We start from the raw sequence: 22,077 nt of genomic DNA, 5'->3' as shown, positions 1-22,077 counted from the left end.
ATAATTAAGATGTGACCTTTTCAAATTTTCATTGAAAACAAAAACAGAAGTGCCATCTCATATGTTAAAGAGCTTTGAGTTTGGCACGCAGGAAGCCATTTCCTTCAAGAGGCCCTTATTTCTGTTCCACAAACACACATCACCCCGATTAAAGGGAAAACAGGGTTCTTCCTTCCAGGCAGTGTCTGATCCCTGGGGAAATCTGGAAACTACAAAAAGCTCAATTTAAAAATTAAAGACATTTCAAACCCAGCAAGATCTTACATGGAAAATAAACCCTCCAGGTGCATTGTTTTGAGTTTGGTTGAAACTATTTGTAGATTTCTGCTTAGGATGTATAAACTCACAGGAACAAAGTAAACCGGAGAGACCATCAGATGGAGAGCAACAGCAACGAAGGAAGTTGTGCAGAAAGTAGCAGGGCTGAGAAAGCTGAGGACCAAGTGCGTGCAGAAGAGATGGTTCATTCTCACAGGAATATACAGCAAGTCCCGGCAATGAGAGACGCCAGACACTGGGGAAAACTCAAGGGAAGCCTGGAATGGAAAACAGGGGTAGTGGCTAAAACCGGTGACTACCATGCCACACCTTGGCAGAAGGCTGACAGTTTATTTCATGGACTCATGTTGGTTTAGTTTCTCCAGACCAGGGGACTTTAGATTAAAGAGAGCATGAAAGAGAGGCACTGAACTGAGAGCAGGTGGGTTAATTAAAATCTGCACCAAGTATTGAGCAAACAGAATACTGGCTGTCAGGTAGATTTCTGTCTAGAGGCAATGAATGGCCCAGGACAAAAGGCTTAGAGATCCTGACATCTGAAGGATGCCAGTGAAAGAGCAGAATCCACACCCAGTCACCTGGGCAAAGAACAGTCAATAGAAAGGTGGAGCCTGCCCCCTTTCTGATCAGTTTTTAGTATATAAAGACAAAGATCTCCAAGAAAGCCTTGAACATAAAAGACCAAAATTAAAAAAAAAGCAGATAGCAGAAGAGATAAAGCAACTCAAAACAACACAAATAAACACAAAATACAACATCCCCAGAGACACAGAGACATTTTATCCAAGAAACAAAACAACAAAAGAGTATTACAAAGAAAGGACTGGCAGAGTGTGGGGAGGAAAGAGCTCACCCAGAAAAGCAAAACAAAAAGCCAAAGAACTGAAAAGGAAAACCAGAGGATCAAACCAGCATTCAAAATCTCAACAAGGAGAGTGCCAGAGAGAAAGAAGAGGGAAAACAAGGCTGGGGGATCGGCGAAACAATACAAATACAGCTCCCAGAATGAAATAAAAAAAGGCTCTGTTTTTCTAACTAAAATAGTTCAGTAAGTGTCAGCATGAAGAACGATAAACAGACATACACAACACATACCAGTTCACATGACCCTGACATATAAGGCAGCTGGGGATTTAAAGAAGTCCTGTGACTTTTCAGAACCCGCCCTCCGACTCCCATCCCAAAGGCCACATACAAAAGACTGAGGATTAGGGTGGCACTGGACTTTCATAGCAATTCTGCAAGTCAAAGAAAATATTGACCAGTGCCATCAAAGTTCCAAGGCAAAATTAATTTCAAACTAGAATCCTATATCCAGCTAAATTAAGTAATCAAATATGAAAGGGCAGAATAAAGACATTCTGACATGCAAATCTTTAACATTTTGCCACATATGCATTCTTTCTCAGGAAGCTACTAAAGATTCAAGAAGTTTTAACCTAATTAATCAATCTACTGATCCATTAAATAACAATAGCAACAAGCAAAGGTGTTCAGCAAGGAAAAGAAATGCATGGGATCCTGGAATGGACTTTCCATAGCAGAAATGAGGGAAGGCACAGATGACGGTGCTGGTTGTGCAACTATCCTTCAGGACATCCAGAAAGCCAGCTGGCTCCAGGAAGGGCGTATGAAGAGAGTAGAAACGCTAGTTGAGTTGTGTTGAATAGTGTGGAAATTAGTATTCAAAGACAGTCAGTTTAGCACATGTTTGGCTGCAAGTTTCTGAAGATCCAATTCAGAATGGTCTAAATGATAAACGGGAGTTTATTCTCTCACATAACCAGAGGTCCAGGAGGAGGCCACTTCAGTGGCTGATTTGTTCAGCAGTTCAACATCACCATCGTTCCAGATTCTTCCTACCGGTTGCTGCTCATCTATCCTCTGCATGCTTTTAACATTCTCAGCTGCAAGATGCTGCATGCCCCACTCTAAGCCTCTGATCTGCACACACCAAAGCCAGCCGCGGGAAAGGGACTCTCCTCCTTGTGGGGCTATTAGGAAACCTTCCCCAGAAACACTTCTCTTCTAGGGCTCCTGGGCCAGGCTCCTTCCAATCCACCACTGACTGAAGGGATGTGCCCAGGCTTAGTTCACAGCAGTGCTCTATTGCACTAGACACACAAGGGAAATATCTGTATAGCCCAGTGGAATAATAAATGAAGCTGTGAAAATCTCAGCACATCTGGCACCCACTCATCACATTGGGTGTGAAATGTTGAATTAGACCAGTCAGGATATCAGAGCCACAGGGTAAAGATTGTGAACATCAGAATAACATGGGAGACTAGTGGGCTGAATAAAAAAAAAAAAAAAAAAAAAAAGAGGAAAATGGTGCCTGCTCCAGAAGAGTTTAAGCGATTCTCATTAAAAGTTTGGTAAATAGCCCTGACCGGTTTAGCTCAGTGGATAGAGTGTCGGCCTGCAGACTCAAGGGTCCAGGGTTCGATTCCGGTCAAGGGCATGTATCTTGGTTGCGGGCACATCCCCAGTGCAGGGTGTGCAAGAGGCAGCTGATCAATGTTTCTCTCTCATCAATGTTTCTAACTCTCTATCTCTCTCCCTTCCTCTCTGTAAATAAAAGTTTGGTAAATAAGAGGAACGTAGGAAAGTAAGCAAATGAAAATAAATGAGACAGTTATTAATTCCAGGGTAAATAAAAATGGTTTAGGAAATGACAGTTTACTAGTTATTTGAATATTTCACAATTTATGTCAGTATAACTGATTTATCAAAAATGATGCAATTATACTGGGAACATGGAGAGAAAAAAAGTGGGGCAGGAGTGGTAAAGTCTTAATCTATATTGTCCCATAACAGGAAGTCAAAAGAAAGTGCCTTAACTGCTACACAAATCCCTCCATCTTCAAAAAAAATCCCATCAAAAACTATATATTTAAAAATTTAGCAAAGCTAAATGAGTTGGAAGTAGCTGCTTCTGGGGAGGGCCAGGCAGGATTGCAGCTTTTATTATACACTTTACAGTACTCTAACTTTTAAAATTCTGTATGTCACTTTATTTTTTTAGTCTCATAGATAGAAAAGAGTGAGGTTCCCCCACTTTCTGAATGGGCCCTTTATATGGAAAACACAACTGACGATGTATTACTCAAACAAAAGCAAGTTCTGATGTTGCCTTTCCTCCCATCCCATTCCCCCAGCTGTCCCACCCCCACCCTTACACTGGTGGGGTCTGGGTAGTGGGGGTTAAGGGGCTTCATGCCAAGGAGAAGTATGAATGGGTCAGCTTTTTTGCATTGGGTGGAGTTCAAAGTTCCAGGCAGGAGAAGGTGGCAGGTGAAGTCCTGGGAGTAGTCCTGGGACCCTGTTGTCTGGTCAGGAAAGGCCCAGCAATTCTCCAGCAAGTGTAGTTACAGTGACAGACCCCAGGGGGCATCATGTTACAGCAGGCTACTTGAGCTTGAATGGTCTACCAAACCTTCCAAGCTCTGCTGCTAAAAGCCAAGTGCAGTTACAGAATTTAAACATCCTAACTGAATGTAATTCAAACTTCTGCACTGTTAACAAATTAGCATCTACTTCCTAACTCAAACCCTATGTTTCCACTACTTTAGGGATAGTCCCAAGGAAGAAAACGTCATCAAAGGAAACTATTTATAGGGACAGCCCAGACCCAAAGACAGGCAGATTTCCCCAGTGACCGGGACCTTACCAACCCGACCCATCATCATCCCCTTACTCACCTAGCACCGTGGTCGGCAAACTGCGGCTCTTTGGCCCCTTGAGTGTGGCTCTTCCTAAGCCTTAGGAGTACTCTAATTAAGTTAATAACAATGTACCTACCTGTATAGTTTAAGTTTAAAGAATTTGGCTCTCAAAAGAAATCTCAATCGTTGTACTGCTGATATTTGGCTCTGTTGACTAATGAGTTTGCCGACCACTGACTAGCACATTCTCCCTATTAGCCCTAATTTCCTCGAGTAGCTTTCAAACAAAATCTACAGTGGAACCCAATCCATAAGGCAGCTAGGAATGTGGCTGCCCTGGATGCAGGTTACCCTCCCCTCTCTGCATCCATCCAGGCCCTAAGGTGGACAGTTCCTGAAGTTCAGTTCACAACCATTAAGTCCCACCTCACTGCCCTCAAAACTCCCTTTAGCTCTTCTTTTCTACATCCTGCTTTCCTCGGAGGCCCTCTCAAGTCCCGCCCCCTCCATGGAGCCTTCTCAGACTGCTGCTCACAAAGGATGTCTCCCCCTGAAGCAACTCATGCAACCACTTTACATGTATTTGGTCGGTCTCACTGCATCTGACCATTAAACCCTTTACATCACTCCTCACACTGCGATTTACTTACTACTCAAGACGATAAAGAAGATGGCTGGAATTTTTTTCAAAGGGCATTTTTAGAAAGCATTTTATAAATAAATTCATGTACAAAGCAGCAGCACATACACCGAGTACACAAATCACCAGTGTGGTGGGCCCCTAGCCCTTCTCTCCACTCTGGGAAAACAGATCTGACGAGAAACAATGGATCCATCTTGGTAATTGTGTCCATCTACACAGACAGTTTTTCAAGCAGCATTTCTACTCCTTTGCTGGTGCTTTTGTTTTTCTGCAATGTGGGGATCAGGCTTTTCAGTCCAGCTTTGACTTTGCTTGCAACTTCTGGATCAGAACTCTGGAGAAGGCTGAAGAGAGAAGAAGAAAAATAAATTCCATAGAAATCCCTAGATTGTCTGCCAGTGCTACCTGCAGCCACAGTAAACAAAATTTATTGACTTGTGAGACAAGTCTTATAACTATAAACGCATTTTTCCATCAGATAAATGATAGGGCTAGTAGCCTATGTTCTAAAACCACATAAATAAAAACCATTTCATAGTCTTGTTGGTGGAGTCACTCAAGGAAAGTAGGAGCAACTCTGTTTCATACAGAATTGGTCCTTTCACTTTGACTATCTTAGGGCTAACACCCTGCCTTAAAATTATTTTACCACGTGTATTCTATCTCCCCTTCTCCACCTGAACTCAAAAGCAGAAACCTGGTGTTTTTCTCCATGGCACCACGTGTACAGAACAGATGGCCAAGAATGTTCACTGAGCCTCTGAATTCACATGAATGAACAGGTGCACAGAGAAAGGTGGGGCCGTGAAAGGGAAGCAGTTAACGGCCTCCTTTCTGAACTCTGCAGCTAGAACATTTAGTGAAGGGGTGAAGAGCTTTACTGCCTACATCTGAAACCTGCCTCTGCCACTCAGTAACTGAATAGCCAAGAACAATGCTATTTAAATTCTCGAACACTCTTGACCTGTAAAGTGGGATCAACAACAGAATCACCTTTTTCCTCACAGGGTTGTTTTCGGGGCTCAAATGATCTTGTATGTAAAGCACCACCTAACCAGACCCTGACACTCAGGAGGCATTCAATCAGTGTGAGTCATTAAACAAAATAACATCAGCTCTGCTTCCGGAGACCTTGCTGGAGTGATCCATCACCAGGGAACCGGGCCCCAGAGGCGGGCTACTGTGGGAAGCCCATATAGGGTTAAGCCTCGGACGGACTGACCTGTTGGCAAAGTCACAAACAAGTCCCAGCTTAGAGGGCACAGTCCTCTTAGCATAATTAGGTTTGACCTTATGAGGCTCCCTAGATCTTATCTGGGAAGCTAATGGGCTGAGGGAAGTGCAGCAAGAACAAGAACAAAAACAAGTGAAACTCACAAGAACAGTGTAACTTTGGTAACCACTACCTTGTTTACCTCTGACTATAAAATAAAGGCTCATTTTGCCTCAGATCTTTCTCTGTGGCCTCAGCCAGGCACAGGAAGATCCACGGAAACTAAAGAGAGCTAGGGAGCTATGAACGCTGTCTCCGTGTAAATCATTCTTCACCGACTCCGTCCACACCTTTGGGAACCCCTGGCCCGCCGGGGCTGGACCCCGGCAGGCTACATGCAGGCCCTTCTCTTTACATAGGGGTTGGGACTCAGGCAGCACACCCGGGCTGAATTTCCAGTTTCCCCCCCACTTCTGAAGGACATGTACATGTGAACTTCTTAAACATATGCTTGGCATTTTTTAAAGTGCCTGGTCCCTATAACTTTCATCATGTTGAGAAAGAGAAGGATAAGCTAGCAGCCCCAAGCAGCATTATCTCACTCGTGGGATACAAGCAACAAATACTGCTTGCCACCTATGAAACTGAAAAGTGCCCTTTTAATAGATCTGTGACTCACTACGCAATTTTATTTTAAATACCGTGGCTAAGCACATAGTCACATAATGCACAGTGATAAAAGTTGATATTTATTGAGCATGTGTATTGGACATAATGCTAAGTATTTTATATGCATCATCTCATTTAATTTTTTTATAACAACACAGAACTATTATTTATTTCATTTTAAAACCCAGAGAATTAAGACTCAGAAGCTGAATAAAGTACCGAAGGCCACACAGTGAGCTGGGACTGGAACCCAGTCTGTTTGTCTAGAGCTCATGCCTGTTAGACAATTCTGCTTCCCTGGGTTAGTATTCAGACTGCACACAAGGCCGATTTTCTTTTTCACCCAGAATGCTTTTTCACTTAATGCAAAAAATATTTAGAAAAAAAAAAGAAAATCGCAAGAGTTTGAAGTAAACTATAAGCAGGCAGATCATTTTACCAAACAAGTCAAGCACATGACAATATTCTAAGAACCAAACAAAAATGATTACTGTATTAATAAATTATTAGGTTATCTATGGTTCATCTTCCCTTCCGAACCCCAAATACTTCATGTGCTCCTGCTCCAATTCTAAGCAGTGTTCCATAAGAACCTATAACATCCCCCATATGTTTGCAATCCACCCAAGGGCAGCTCAGATTGATGAACGATCTCTATAAATTAATTTCATGGCACTGTTGAAATTTCTAGTTAATTAAGTGTAATGAAAGAATGTGTCAGTAGATGGTAACCTTTCAAATGTCTGATAAAGAAATTTATATAAAAAAAGTGCATGTTTCAGCTCATAGATTCTGGGTGTTAAAAATCAACTGAAAAATTAATTTTAATGGGAAATGAACAAAATGATGTGTCGCCCATGTTTGTAGATATTGATATACCTAAAAAAAAAAGAAATGTTCATATGGAATGTGTATATTTGTAAGTATATTATATAATTAAATTATATATTGAACAAACATAACATTTACCGACATTACAGATGAAATTGCATAGCATTTGCATGTGAAATACTGAGGGAAATTCAAACTAAGATTGGTATGTGTTCCAAACCTCGGTAATACAGCAAGGAAAATCAACAGTGATTGCTTTAAAACAATCTACAAACAAACCTACTTTTATGAGACTGACGCGCTACCTACTGCGCTAACGAGGCACCTAAACCTACTTTTAAATGAATGTTCTTAATAGATGGTTTCATCTGGGAATAGAATACACAAATTTTCGATGACCTGTAAATTATAAACTTAACATATGGTGTCTAGAGAACAATATGCAAGTAAAGCATATGCCTCAATTCACAAATCATCAGTTTCCTATCCATTTTAATTAGAAATAAACAATACTTGTGCAGACTTCAGAAGCAAATGCTTTTAAATCCTTTTAGAATAGTTGAGAACAATGAATGAAAATTACATGTAAATTCAGTCACAATTTAAAAAATAACTTGTCAACATTTTCCTAAGGACAAGACTAATTCATTAAAAAAAAATATACAGTCCTGGCTGGTGTGGCTCAGTTGGTTGAGCATCCCCTGCACCGAGGGGGCACCCATTCAATTCCAAGTTAGGGCACGTGGCTGGGTTGCGGGCTCAATCCCCAGTAGGGGGCATACAGAAGGCAACTGAAATACAGAAGGCAGCTGACACTCTCGATTTCCCTTCCTCCCTTTCTAAAAATATTAATAAAAACATGTTTCTTTTTAAAAAAAGAACACAAATACATTTTGGTCAAAACCATAAATGTGATGTGATAATTAAATGATTCCTCTGAATGTTGTAATTCTATGGTCCTTGACATCCAAAAGAGGGCAGATGAAAAAAAACTGCAAGGACTGATTGAAAGAGTTATATGTGCTTTCTACTATTTGCTATATTTGTATAGATCATGAGTGACTGAAAGTAATGCTGGACTATGGCGAGCAAATGGTGGAACGGAGAAATAAATGTGAGAAGTCTTTTGTACGAACAAGCACTCAGGATGGGGACCCTGCGCAGGGAAGGACACACATTACACATACCCAGAAAGAATGATGGCACCTCGATTTACACCAGCCCACGACTTCAGGCTCTTCGTACCGACATGTTCTACAAGCGTCTTTGCAAAACAACCTGTAAAATATACTGAAACTTAGTGGACATCATATACCAAGATTTAAACCCCCAATCTCCCTCTCTTCTGCCCTTAAATCTGTATGTTTTAATAAAAAAAGCTAGTAAAAAGAATTCTCTCCCAAATTCCCCTAAGATGAAAAATTCCTGTTCAGGTTTATATAATGCATTTTTTGTAAAGCCATTTCTTTCAAATCTGGTTCAAATTCTAAGCTATGTTAGCAGTAATAACTCATAAGAAACGCTCACTTGGTCATGTTTGTGCTTCTTTGTTCTACTGAACGACTTAACCCCGACCTGAAAGGTATTCAGGAAGTAAATGTTTGACAGCAGCACCGACGCAACACATGGAATCAACGTGTTCTACTTTTGAATCTTGGCGGGCCTTTATGTCTCACTTAACCAAGGGAGTACAATAAAAGTGATGCTAAACAATTCTGAGGCTAAATCATGAAAAAATCACCCCCCTACTTTGTTCTTTTAAAACCAAACCCTCCGTGCTCTAAGGAAGCCCAAGCAGCAGCCTAAGGAGAGGAAAGGAGTCTGTTGGCCTCAGCCGTTGCCAGCGACTATGAAAGTAGATTCCAACCCCTAGCTGAGCAGCACTCTGCACAGAGGAAAAACAAGCTCCTGATCAAATGATTACTTTTTTGAAAACTACTGTTTTGAGGTAACTTATTATACAACAAGAGATAACCAAGACAGCTAGCCACACTCATGTGGTGCTCCGTGAAAATGACAAACACTTCAGACATGTGATAGGGCTCTCAGTGCATTTTGATTACGAGGAATAAAATTACTAGGAAATTCCTGGACTTTGAAAAAGATGATTCAGTATATTTTTTTTTCTTCAAAATATAAGAAGCTTTTCTCTTCTGTAAAAAATTTAGTGAAAAATAGCTCCTAGTCTCTATTCTCAAAGGTGGAGTGAGAAGTGACAGCTCTGCTATATTGACTGCCTTATTAACCATTAGAACTGCAACTTGCCTAAAGACATACATTCATAATCTGTCAGTTTTTTTCAAATACAGTCATAAAAAGCCCAAACTACTCAAGTGAGGAAAGTCTCTTTAGTGGCTAAAATACCAGAGGGAGTTGAATTTACTAAGAGAAGGTCTGGTCAAAGACAGGACTGAGAGGGGAATGGTATGCAACTTTTCGATTAGATGAGAGATGCTGTCCTCCTGGAGAGCTGAGTTTACAGAACAGCCATGAGGTTTATGAAAAACCAATAAATACCAACTACTGGCTTGCTCTTTGGTCACATGTACTTCAATGCCAAATAGGCACCAGTTCAAAATTCTCTGATAAGGATAATTTTCTTCTGCACATCCCTTCCTCAAAACTAGAGATAAATACCATGCCTTTCAATTGGGGTAATGATACTCAGAAATCCCCTCCTCACCCCCACTGTACTGCTCTCACCATCCTCAAGAAATAGAATGGTGTTTTAGAAAGCTGGCCAAGCCCAGTCAGAATTCTGAAGTAGCAGAGGAAAGAGGAGTAAGAGGAGGGAGGGGGGAAAGAGGAAAAAAATTTAAGGATTCTAGGACACAAATTTCTAGCATTTACTAAAGCAATACTTGCAACCACTAAATCAGTTCTTACTTATAGGACACTATTTCTGAACACTCAACAAACTCATGTGAACTTGCATGGCTCACATCAAGTTCAGGGATGCCAAGAATTACTGAAATCTCACTTAGGCTGCAACCCAAAGGTTAAGTTTAACAACCTACCTTCTCTTCCGTTTTCTTTCATCTTTTTATCTTGTTCTATTAACCACTTCAGAACAAGGTGTCCTGCAGGATGTTCTGCAATGTGAAGCTAGGAGGCATCAAGAACACATTAATTTATTTCATCCATGCCTTGGCCTACAATCCATTCTACATCACCATATACAGATAAGGACTCAGCCATGTTGAAAGTTCCATAAGGCTTAAGAGATCTTTATCTAGAATGACCATTATACCTGGAGGTCTATCCTAATCCCCAGACTAAAATGAGGACAACTGTTCAAGACAACACAGCCACTGATAACTAGTTTAGGCTGGGCTTCACGAGTCCCGGTTTAAAAAGCACCCCCAAAAGTTCATCTAGAGATCAAACACCTCTTTTCAGACTGCGATATGCAGTTATGAGGTACAAATACACCTATGGGACAGAACCCTTTAGAAGAAACATTGAAAACTAATGCTGAATGTTGACATGCAGGCATTATCAGATTCCGGCCAAGAAAGCATCTTTTTAGCTCAATCTTACTCCTTTCTCAAGGCCATATCATTGTTCCCACAGTACTTAGGATCTCTCCTTTTGAAGCACGGGAAACAAGGGGCCCAATTTCTTTAAAAAGAAAGTTTCACTATGCACGCATCGTCCCTATTTGCTAACATGATCAGCCTTATGAGGGCAGGGGCCCAGGCTTCTCTAAGATCCACAGGCTCCCGTATACATCTATCTGTTCATCAGGAACTTAACACCTAGTGCAGGGCAAGGGTCCCGCATGATCTGGCTTCTGCCTTCCTCTCCTCTTTGCTAAGCGATTTCCAACCCCTCCAACCTTCTGTTCTTACACAAGTTGCGCTCCTTCCTTCCTTCAGGCTGCTGCACATGCTCTTCCCTCTGCCGAGAATCTTCTTTCTACCATTCGTCACTGAGCTACTAATCCTTTGGGTTTAGCTTTCACTGGCCCAGGGAAGCCTTTTTGGGGATAGGATGGCTCCCACTTACAATACCATAGAACCTGTAGTTTTCTTTCACAGCGCTTATTTCAATGTGAAATGATTTTTTTGAAATGATTATTTATTTAAATATTATATTCATGTTCATCAAAATGGTAAGCTTCTGGGGAAGAGGGGCAGCGTTGACCCAAATAAATATAGAGAGAGCCTATCAGAAACAGCAAAGACTTTTTACTAAGAAGGGATTAGGGGAGATGTCACAGAGGATTCTAGGGACCCTGAAGGATGAGAAGGCTTTCTACATGGAAAGCATAGGACCATAGAGATATGGGCAACACTCAAGACTGAGGGAAGAAGCATGGACAAATGCAAAGAGGTTCAAAAGTCCAGAAAAAAATTCAAAATAGAATTAAGAGCATATAATACACTGGGAAGACAGCTTGGGGCCAATCATGGATAACAGAGAGACTTATTTTTGCTCAGGGAGTCACTGCAAGGCAGTGTTGCAACAGCACTGTTTTGAATTCAGTTTTCAAATGCACTGCTGATATGCAGTGAGTGAGGCAGTTATGACTGAAATCCTCCTTGCAGCTTTCCTGCCTGTCTAAGAGCACATTACCTCTCCATCCTTGCCGCCAGGATGCAGTTCTGCTGCTGCCAAGCTGGCGACGGCATTCATGGCAGGTTGAGTGTCTCCAATGGCAGCTCCCAGAATGCAAGGCACCAACACACAGGCAGACTTATCTAGCACCATTTCTTGGGCGTGACCTTGCAGGTAGCTTAACAAAGCTGGGGAGATGGATTCTAAGAGCTCTCGGCGCCGGATCTCTGTATCTTTTTTACTGTTGGAATAGGTTGAATGAGTAGTAAGGTGAGATAAATGACAGAGGAAACATGGTGACTGTTTTTTCACAAAAACCTCTAAACAATCTGTGGCATACGCTACTATATCTTTCTGTTATGCATGTGCTTAAGTGATTTCAGGGTGGGATGTGTTTTTCATGCTTGTGTCGTAGGATGTGACTAGCACCTGGCACAGAACAAGCACTCAACAAGTGAAGCTTGCCTTATCCTATCTAATAAAAGAGAAACATGGTAATTAGCCGTACATCTGCTACCCTTCCCATTGGCTAATCAGGGCGATATGCAAATTAACTGCCAGCCAAGATGGCAGCCGGCAGCCAGGCAGCTTGAAGCCAACATGAGGCTTGCTTGCTTCAGTGATGGAGGACTCCAACGTTCCCCACCTGCTGCTGCCGGCCTCTGAACTTGCAGTTTGAAACATTGTTACAAATATAGAAGCTAAACAAAACCCCAGAAACCTGCTTTCAGCCAGCGGGGATCTCAAAGCTGGAGTTGACACAGTGTTTCGATTATAGAACCCAAATAAACCAGATACCTGCTTTCAGCAGCGGAGGCCTAAAAGCTGGAGCCAAGCCTCAGAGCTAAAGCTGGCCCAGAATAAAAAAAAGAAAAAAGAAAAAAAGGAGCGGTTGGGAGCTTCAGTCACCCGTCAGCCTGAAAACAGCCCTCAGCCCCTCACCCAGACTGGCCAGGCACCCCGGTGGGGACCCCCACCCTGATCCAGGACACCCTTCAGGGCAAACCAGGCGGCACCCACTCGTGCACCAGGCCTCTACCCTATATAGTAAAAGGGTAATATGCCTCCCAGCACCGGGATCAGCGGAGCTGCGAGGCCTCCCGGCACCGGGATCAGCATGACAGGAGGCAGCGCCCAAACCTCCTGATCGCCCTGCGGCTCTTTGTGTGATGGGGGGGGGGGGGGGCGCGCACAACCTCCCTATCCGCCCTGCTCTGTGCCTGAAAGGGGGGAGCTCCCCAACCTCCTGATCGCCCTGCGGCTCTGTGTGTGACAGGGTGCGGTGCCCCAATCCCCTGATCGGCCCTGCTCTGTATGTGACAGGGTGCGGCGCCCCAACCCCCCCCCCCCCAAGGGCCCTGCTCTGTGTGTGACGGGGTAGAGCCATAACCTCCCCATCAGCCCTGCCCTGAGTGTGACAGGGTGCGGCGCCCCAACCCCCTAATCCACCTTGCTCTGTGTGTGACAGGGGGCGGTGCCCCAACTCCCCTATCGGCCCTACTCTGTGAGTGACGGGGGGAGCTCCTCAACCCCCTGATTGGCCCTGCTCTGTGCGTGACAGGGGGGAGCTCCCCAACCCCCTGATGGGCCCTGCTCTGTGCGTGACAGGGAACGGAGCCCCAACCCCCCCTGATGGGCCCTGCTCTGTGAGTGACAGGGATGGCGCCCCAACCCCCTCATTGGCCCTGCTCTGTGCGTGACAGGGGGTGGCGCCGCAACCTCCCCATCGACCCTGCCTTGAGTGTGACAGGGGGCGGTGCCCCAACCCCCCAGTCAGCCCTACCCTGAGCGTGACTGGGGGTGGCATCACAACCTCCCGATCCGCCCTGCTCTGTGCATGACAGGGGACGGCGCCCCAAATCCCCAGTTAGCCCTGCTCTGAGCCCGACCAGTGGCTGCACCTAGGGATTGGGCCTGCCCTCTGCCACCCGGGAGCAGGCCTAAGCCAGCAGGTTGTTATCTCCCGAGGGGTCCCAGACTGCGAGAGGGCACAGGCCGGCCTGAGGGACCCCCCCCCACGCCCCCCCCCAGTGCACAAATTTTTGTGCACCGGGCCTCTAGTATAATAATAATTAAAAAACAACAACAACCTAAATCAATCCAAAAACCAAATGACAACAAAGTATCTTATAAGACAACCCATGTTTACACCATTTTATGAACTCTACTCTCTAGAATACTCATTTATATGGTACCAGTAGCTTTAAAAAATAAAAGCAAAACCAATACAAATCACACACCTAAGTACCTACTATGTACAAGGGGCTCACAGGCACAACACTTTTATTTTCAGGATAAAAATGAGTAAAGGTTTAAAAATGGAATACACTTTTTGAGTTTTGGAGAGAAAAGGAGCATGAGAAGGGGCCTGCATGCAGGAATAGATTTCTGAAAGCAGGCACTACTGAAATTAATAAATCAGAGGACAAAGGGCGCAACCCGTCTACCGTTCTTACCTGTGTGCGTTTCCATCTCCTTTCTGCAGAACTTCGATGATTTCTCGTACTGTATGTGCAGGATCTCGGGGGCTTAGTAGGTACAACAGGACCTTCCTTCCGTATTTGTCATTTAATATGTTAGACAAGGAACTAATAATTTCCTGTAAAATTACAGAAACAAAAAAAGTGAATCTGTATGCTCAAAGGATGCTTGGAATCTGAATGGCAAAGGAGGATACATACTTAACTATTTCCCCCAACTTACTTAATGGAAAATGTGCAGCTAGCTGTAAAATCGTCTCATTAAAGTACCAGAGATTTACACTCAGAACACAGAACAGATTCTCTGCTGTGACTGGCATTACTGAAAAATCCAAGGAGACTTAAAAATACTTAAAGCAGTTATCTTCAGTCACTATATAACCGATATTACTTAGGCCACCATTACCAGAGCAGATCGGTTAATTTGCAGCTGCACTTAAGTGTAGCATCAGCATCGATGAAGAACATTCTTATTAGAATTTCCCACTGAAATGTATGTGGAGGGAGATAAAGAAACTCTGTTAAACAGGACAAGTGGATAAAGGCTTTTAAAGTTAGGTTGCTCATTCATGGCAAATGAAGGCTACTTAAGGATCGCACGAGAAAGAAAGGGGAGGGAAACGTGCAGAAAGACTCCACAGAGCAGGTACAAGTAACTACACTCTATGAACAGTAACCTTTTCTAGTTGTATGAATTTAAGGAACAATGGCAATGGTATCCCTATCTCAACTAAGCTCCTGTGTAAATTTGCTGTTTTCAAAGTCAGAAAATTCACTGTTTAAAAATCCCTTTACACTTAATAGACAATACACAACAGAAAAATCATCAGCTATTTCTCCCTCTAACATTCCTATTTCATGCCACAAGCCTAACAGATACTCAAAGCCATGTATGTTTTAGCACCAGATATTCTCAACTGGCTGGGGCCATAGAAAGAATTAGGTCCAATCACGCAGGCTTACAGATGAGGAACCCAGAAAGAGGAGAGGTAACTCTGCCACAGGACGTAGAGTATCAGTGGCAGGACTCTGACAAGTTCTGGTCCCTGATTCTAACTCTAGCCTCTTTCCAAGAAAACATAAGCTCTCTATTAAGGAAATGAATTCTCTATGAGATGATATACTCAGATTTGCTATTCTATTAAGTGCCTATTCATTACAATGAGATCAGTAATTTTAGTGCAAGGAACCAAACTAAAAATTAAGTCAGTCATCACCTCTCCCAAGAAGACATAAAAATGGCCAATAGATATATGAAAAGATGCTCAACTTCACTAGTTATTAGGGAAATGCAAATCAAAACAATGAGATACCACCTTATACCTATCAGAATGGCTACTATCAACAAATAAGTAACATGTGTTGGAGAGGTTGTGAGAAAAAGGGAACCCTCATTCACTGCTAGTGGGAATGTAAAATGGAACAGCCACTATGGAAAACAGTATGGCGGTTCATTAAAAAATTAAGACTAGAGTTACCATATGACCCAGCAATCCCTCTTCTAGGTACCTACCTGAAAAATTTGAAAATATTTATTCATAAAGATATATGCCCTATGGTCATTGTAGCATTATTCACGGTGGCCAAGATATGGAAACAATCAAGGTGTCCTTCAACATATGACTGGATAAAGATGTGGTACATAGTATATATAATGAAATACTACTCAGCCATAAGAAAAGATGAAATACTGCCATTTGTGACACTATGGATGGACTGTGAGAATATCATGCTAGCGAAGTAGGTCAGATGGAAAAAGTAAAAAAAAACAACAAAAAACAAAAAACATATGATTTCACTCATATGTGGACATAAAACTGAAAGTGACAAATGAACAAATGAGTAAAAATTCATAGACACAGACATTAATATGGTGGTTAACAGAGGGAAAGGGGGTGAGGGGATAGAAAAAGAGTAAAAGGGGTCAAACATATGGTGACAAAAGGAGATTTGACTTTGGGGGTGAACATACAATGCACTATACAGAAGATGTATTACAGAATTGTACACTTGAAACCTATGTAATTTTATTAGTCCATGTCACACCAATAAATTTAATTAAAAATAAAATAATCTTAAAAAGAAAAAAATTAAGTTAGTCATCAACTATGGGATCATGATACAGCAAAGTCCATGACCCTGAGGTTGATGACACAAACCCAGATTCCAGACACATTTTCTCTTTAAATTCTCGAACATCTCTCGTTTCCTGCACAAAAGTATACTGTGCTTCCTGTAATTAGTAAGAGCAGCTAAACACTTACGGTGCTCACTAAGAACCAGACCCTATCTGAGAGTGCAATGTCCATCATCTTAAACACTCTTCACAGCATGATGGATGACAAGGGTACTGTAGCTTACCTTCATTTTACATGTAAGAAGCCCAAGGTTTAAACAAGTAAGGTGACAAAGTAGAGAAGTAAAGGTCATACATCCAGGACATGATCGCCTCTTTCCCTGACTCTAAACCCCACTCTGCTCTTCTACCTTTGAAGAAGTTTAAGGTCATGTATAAAGATTTCCCTCTACAACATAAAGGTTTCCAGAGAACAGATGCAATAGACCTAACCACCTCAAAAAGAATAGAAATGTCAACCATTCAAGGAAAATGAACAAAAATCTCAGTAAAAAGGGCAAGACAAAACAAAATTGTACACTTCACAGAAGAGGGAGCTCTTTTGTAATTTCAAGGTAAACATGACCCAAAGTGGATTCAACATATGCATTAAAAAAAAAAAAAAATCCTCACCTGCCCTAGCTGGCTTGGCTCAGTGGATAGAGCGTCAGCCTGCGGACTGAAGGGTCCCAGGTTCGATTCTGGCCAAGGGCACATGCCTGGGTTGCGGGCTCCTTCCCCATTAGGGGGTGTGCAGGAGGCAGCCAATCAATGATTCTCTCTCATCATTGATGTTTCTCTCTCTCTCTCCTTCTCCCTTCCTCTCTGAAATCAATAAAGAAATATATTTTAAAAAAAAATCCTCGCCTAAGGACATGCTTTTATTGATTTTAGAGAGAGGAAGGGAGAGAGAGAGAGAGAAACATCGATTGGTTGTCTCCCACACACCCTGACTGGGGTTCAAACTCATAAGCTGGGTATGTTATGTGTTCTGACCAGGAATGAAACCTTTGATCCTTCGTTTCCCGGGAAGACACTCCAACCAATTGAGCCACACAGATCAGGGGTCAACATACACATTTTTTATAATGAAGCATTTAGTGCCACAAATAATGGTCTACCATTAGTATGGATTTTCCTATTTAAAGTTTAACCAACCAACTCATGAGAGCAAAGATGCTTTAACTTGCTGAAAGAAGAGAGTGAGGATACACAGCTTAGGCCAATTTCTGTAAAAACCCCCACAACCTTTCTGTCCTAAAATACTATTGGCTATAATTCCTTTAAAACAGTTGCTTAAAAAATAAATAAATAAAACACATACAACAAAAACTCAAAATGGGTGAAGTATTCAGTGAAGAAATATAAATGGCTGCTATTATTCCTCAATGTACTTACTTTCTCTGTGGGTTTCACACTTAAGGACTAGGGTAATATACACAGACGTGGGCAGAAAAGCTTTCACTTTAACAAGAGAAGCTTAATTCCATGCACAAACACTATTCAAGGACTAGTGCCCAAACTCATTGCCTTTCAGTTTGTAATTTAGGAATTGAGAATCTGAAGTTATGTTTGTTTGAGTGTGAAATCACTTAATTCTCCTCAATTTCACCCTCATTCCAGCTTTCCTACCAAAAAAACATATATCTAAAAGGAAACGGTATGAGTGCTGTCATATTAGAGCACTAATTCATTTCTCTTTAACCTAGTTAGAAAGAGGAGAGAAATTTCTAGTGAGGAGAACACTAATGAGTGTAGTACATGTAGAAATAAGTAAGAAGAAGAACAAGTCAACTATTGCAACTACTGGTATCGTTGACTTTTTGCTGAACTCAGTCTTTAAGCTCAAGCAGAGTAGCCTTTGGCAAATCTTTTAACCTCCCCACACATCAATTCCCTTATCTGTAAAAGGAAATGATGTATCTGCCTGACTTGTGGGTCATTACCAGGAGCAAAGCTGAAAATTCACACTGCAAACTGAAAACGGCTATAAAGTGATATATATTTTTTTTATTATTACACAATGCAACAGGCTCTGCAGTGGTTCAGTGGGATGGACACGTGACTCTATACCAGCTGTGGGCAAAGTACGACCCGCGAGCCAGATCCGGCCCGTTTGAAATGAATAAAACAAACAAACAAAAAGACCGTACCCTTTTATGTAATGATGTTTACTTTGAATTTATATTAGTTCACACAAACACTCCATCCATGCTTTTGTTCCGGCCCTCCGGTCCAGTTTAAGAACCCATTGTGGCCCTCGAGTCAAAAAGTTTGCCCACCCCTGCCATGTGCAGCATATTTGGCAACCCAGCAATTTTGCTAAGTAAATGACTTAGAGAAACAAGGAGACATACAAGAATGCCCATAGAATTATTTGGAATAGCAAAAAAATAGTGAGTTTTTAAAGTTTTAAAAATTGTAAACAATCTAAATGTCCATCTACAGAAAATGGAAGAATAAACTGCAGTATATTCCTAGTAAAATACAATTTGGCATTGAAACAGAAATGATTTAGAACAGGGTGGGCAAACAAAGGCCCATGAGTCTTTTTTTGTACATCCTACAGCCTATATATCACTTTATAGCCCTGCAGCCTATTTTTGTACATCCTACAAGTTAAGAATGGTCTTTACATTTTAAAGGGTTGTTAAAGAATAAAAACAAAATAAACGGGCAGCAGAGATCATGTATACCCCACAAAGACTAAAATACTATCTGGCCCTTTTAAAAAGGGCTTGCCAACTCCTGATGATGAATTCCACAAACATAGTATCAAAAGAAAAAAGCAAGTTACATAAGAAAATATACACAATATTACTGACATGGATCTGTAAACATGCAAAATAGTATTATATACATCTACATATAGCAAAAGGATAAGGAAATGCATGTGAATAATAAACAAAATCCATCACCATGGGTGAGGGTGAGGGTGGATAGGCAATCATGGACAGGTACACAAAGGGCTTGAACTTTTACTGTATTTGTCAAGTTTCACTTCTTTATCAGACAGTAGGTGGCTGAATATCCACTGTATAATTCCTTATACCTTTCTGTATGTTTTAATGATAATATATTTCCTTTTCTGAGAAACACTGCTGTCAAAGCAGCTGCATCATACCAACAATTTCAGGGTAAAATGGATAAAATTGTATAGGTATATTTTGGAAAGTAAAGTAGGTGGAAAACAGTGTGCATCTATTTTTTTAGAATGTTTTTTATTGATATTTTTAAGGGAGAGGGAGAGAAGCATCAATGTGAGAGAGAAACATTGATTGGCTGCCTCCCTTATGCACACTGACCCACAGAACCCAAAACCTGGGCATGTGCCCCGATGGGGAAATGAACCGGCAACCTTTTGATGCATTGGATGACACTAAACCAACTGTGCCACATCGGCCAGGGCAGTGTGTGTATCCAGTTAGAAAAGTGAGGGCTCAGCTGACCAGGCTGTTATATCAACATGGTATTTCAGGAAGTCTGGCTACCCTGAAGAGAATTCTTAGCAACACTAAGCTTTCTTGTGTATTTTGAAAAAGAACTGCATACTGCAACAGGTTTTCTGGTAGATGGGTGGGGAAAATGCAAGTGCAATTAGCATTCCAGGATTTTATCACCAGCTACATAGTGTAATGACACACAGAAGCTGTTGAGCATTTGTCAGCTAGAGGCAAGAGATCAGTAAATCAGGCCATTCTCGGAAAGCTGCCCTGAGTATGAGAAAGTCATTAGGAATGTGGGTTAAGTAGTGTTGGGAATCAATCTAATAAGCACAAGGAATTAAAACTGTTTCAACAGCAACTTTAAGTGGGCTAAATCTTGGGAAAATATCCAGCAGACAAATTGTGGCAAATTCTGAAGGAAGTATAGCTTCTCTTGAAATCTATCTGGAACAATTATGCAAATTTTACTTGTCCTGAATATATTAAACAAAAGCAAACTTTGAATAGCCCAGCCTGTTTCCATTTTCATGAAACAACTTTATTCATTAAAAAATCTATGGCCTCACATCACTGTCACTGGAATGAAAAACTATCATTATTGACTGGAGTCAAAAGGGTAATAAAGATACAAGGAACATGTCAAAAAAACTCAGTTTGTGACATGAAAGTCTTGCCAAATGGTTTCTTCCCACAATCTTATCCCAAAGAAAGTCATCACAATCTTAACATAGTCAAGGGGAAAGCTGGAAAATGACAGCCAGGGCATGAGAAACTCACATACACTGGGACGTACAGCTGGCATCTAAGAAAAATCTCCTTCCCCTCTGCTAGCGGATACATTTCCCCCTACACCCAGCTCTACTGGTCTAGACAGGCTACAGAGAGAGGCCACAGCACTGCCACGTGCCAACAGGTAAAGTCTCTTTCTGAACCCCATCTGCTTCTCTCTGCAGCTGGCATGAAAGTAGTTTTTGTCACTGAGATTTCTCCAAAGGCCCCATCCATGGTATCAAAGAGAAACGTTTGTGTAATTTTCAGATGAATATTTCTATACAGATTATGTGGTTTTTACCATGTGCCCAAGTTTTGTCCCTGCAACCAATGCTGCAATTTCTTCACCCTACCCCTGCAACCTCTATTACATATCCAACACTACCTGCACACTAGAAATAAGGAAGGGAAGAGAGCACAGATTCAGAAGTCAATCATTGCAGAATGAAGGAAATGATTTCGGAATGCAGTTTTTACTTTGGAGTAGTACTTTCAAGAGGACAGCTCAGTTTTTCTGAAGGAAAATTTAGAGTTAAATAAATTGCATTCAATTATTACCACTTTATGGTCATTATACTAGGCTAAAAGGAATTACTGAAATGTAAAATGGAAGCTAGTATTTTCATTTTAGTAATAATTTTTAATCTGACTCTACAAAAACTTTCATGAAAGCTCTAGGAAGGATCACAATTGAGTTTTATCAGATTTGCCTCTCCAGCTCAATCAGGACAGATGTACTGACAGGCTGGGTACTGTGCAGTGGTAGTTTCTCCACAGGGAGAGGGAGAAAGGTCACAGGTGTCCTCTGCCTGGATATGAGCTCCTGAATAATTGAAGAATTACTATGTCAACGAATTTCTAATCAAATCTAAGCACTGCTTTGCTAAATTTTCATTTAATATATCATGGTCTAAAAAGTCATGTTATCCTAATTTAACCATTCTTTTACATACTTAAGACAATAATTATTAATATCAAGTTACTAGATTATGGTTTATACAGGAATAAAGCAAATCCCCCAAAGAGATTTAATGTCAACTAATAAATAACGAAATACCATCAAGGAGCAAATAATTCAAAGTCTTTACACATATATATGTGAAATAACACTTACTAATCCACAAATGATATATCAATGTAACTTAAATTCAAGACCATGATAATTACTTACAGATATGATTATCTGCTTCACAAGCTTAGTATCATCAATACAATCAAACGCTGCCAGTAAAACCAAATGGGAGTATTGGCCCTGTAAGAATCGAAAGGCAGGAAAGGTTTAAAAAAATGCATAGCTTCTCCCTTTTATTCCACCCCTGGAGTCACTTTATAAAGGTTACCAACCTGGTAACCTGCACAACATAATACAAATAAGAGGGATAAAAGCCATTCAAAGGAATT

The 22,077-nt window shown here is 41.5% G+C and overlaps 1 protein-coding gene across 5 annotated transcripts in view; it reads right to left on the bottom strand.

The window, feature by feature from the left end:
• Positions 1 to 2,942: 2,942 nt before the first annotated feature.
• The window catches only part of PUM3 (pumilio RNA binding family member 3), a 40,791-nt gene continuing 21,656 nt past the window's right edge, over positions 2,943 to 22,077 (bottom strand). For 4 of the 5 annotated variants that reach the window (XM_059656791.1, XM_059656793.1, XM_059656792.1 and 1 more), the window contains exons 13-18: positions 21,848 to 21,928; positions 14,320 to 14,462; positions 11,882 to 12,104; positions 10,321 to 10,408; positions 8,491 to 8,581; positions 2,943 to 4,934 (exon numbers count right to left, since the gene is read on the bottom strand). In XM_059656791.1, the coding sequence (XP_059512774.1) occupies positions 4,802 to 4,934; positions 8,491 to 8,581; positions 10,321 to 10,408; positions 11,882 to 12,104; positions 14,320 to 14,462; positions 21,848 to 21,928 (759 nt within the window). In that variant the 3' untranslated portion in view covers positions 2,943 to 4,801. The remainder of the gene's footprint in view (positions 4,935 to 8,490; positions 8,582 to 10,320; positions 10,409 to 11,881; positions 12,105 to 14,319; positions 14,463 to 21,847; positions 21,929 to 22,077) is intronic. The other variant, XR_009447607.1, reaches the window with a different exon arrangement.

The sequence above is a fragment of the Myotis daubentonii genome, chromosome 11 (assembly GCF_963259705.1).
Source record: "Myotis daubentonii chromosome 11, mMyoDau2.1, whole genome shotgun sequence".
In the NCBI taxonomy this organism is placed as follows: Eukaryota; Metazoa; Chordata; class Mammalia; order Chiroptera; family Vespertilionidae; genus Myotis; species Myotis daubentonii.
The sequence above is the reverse complement of the archived record's forward strand: the minus strand, read 5'-3'. Positions and strand labels throughout refer to the sequence as shown.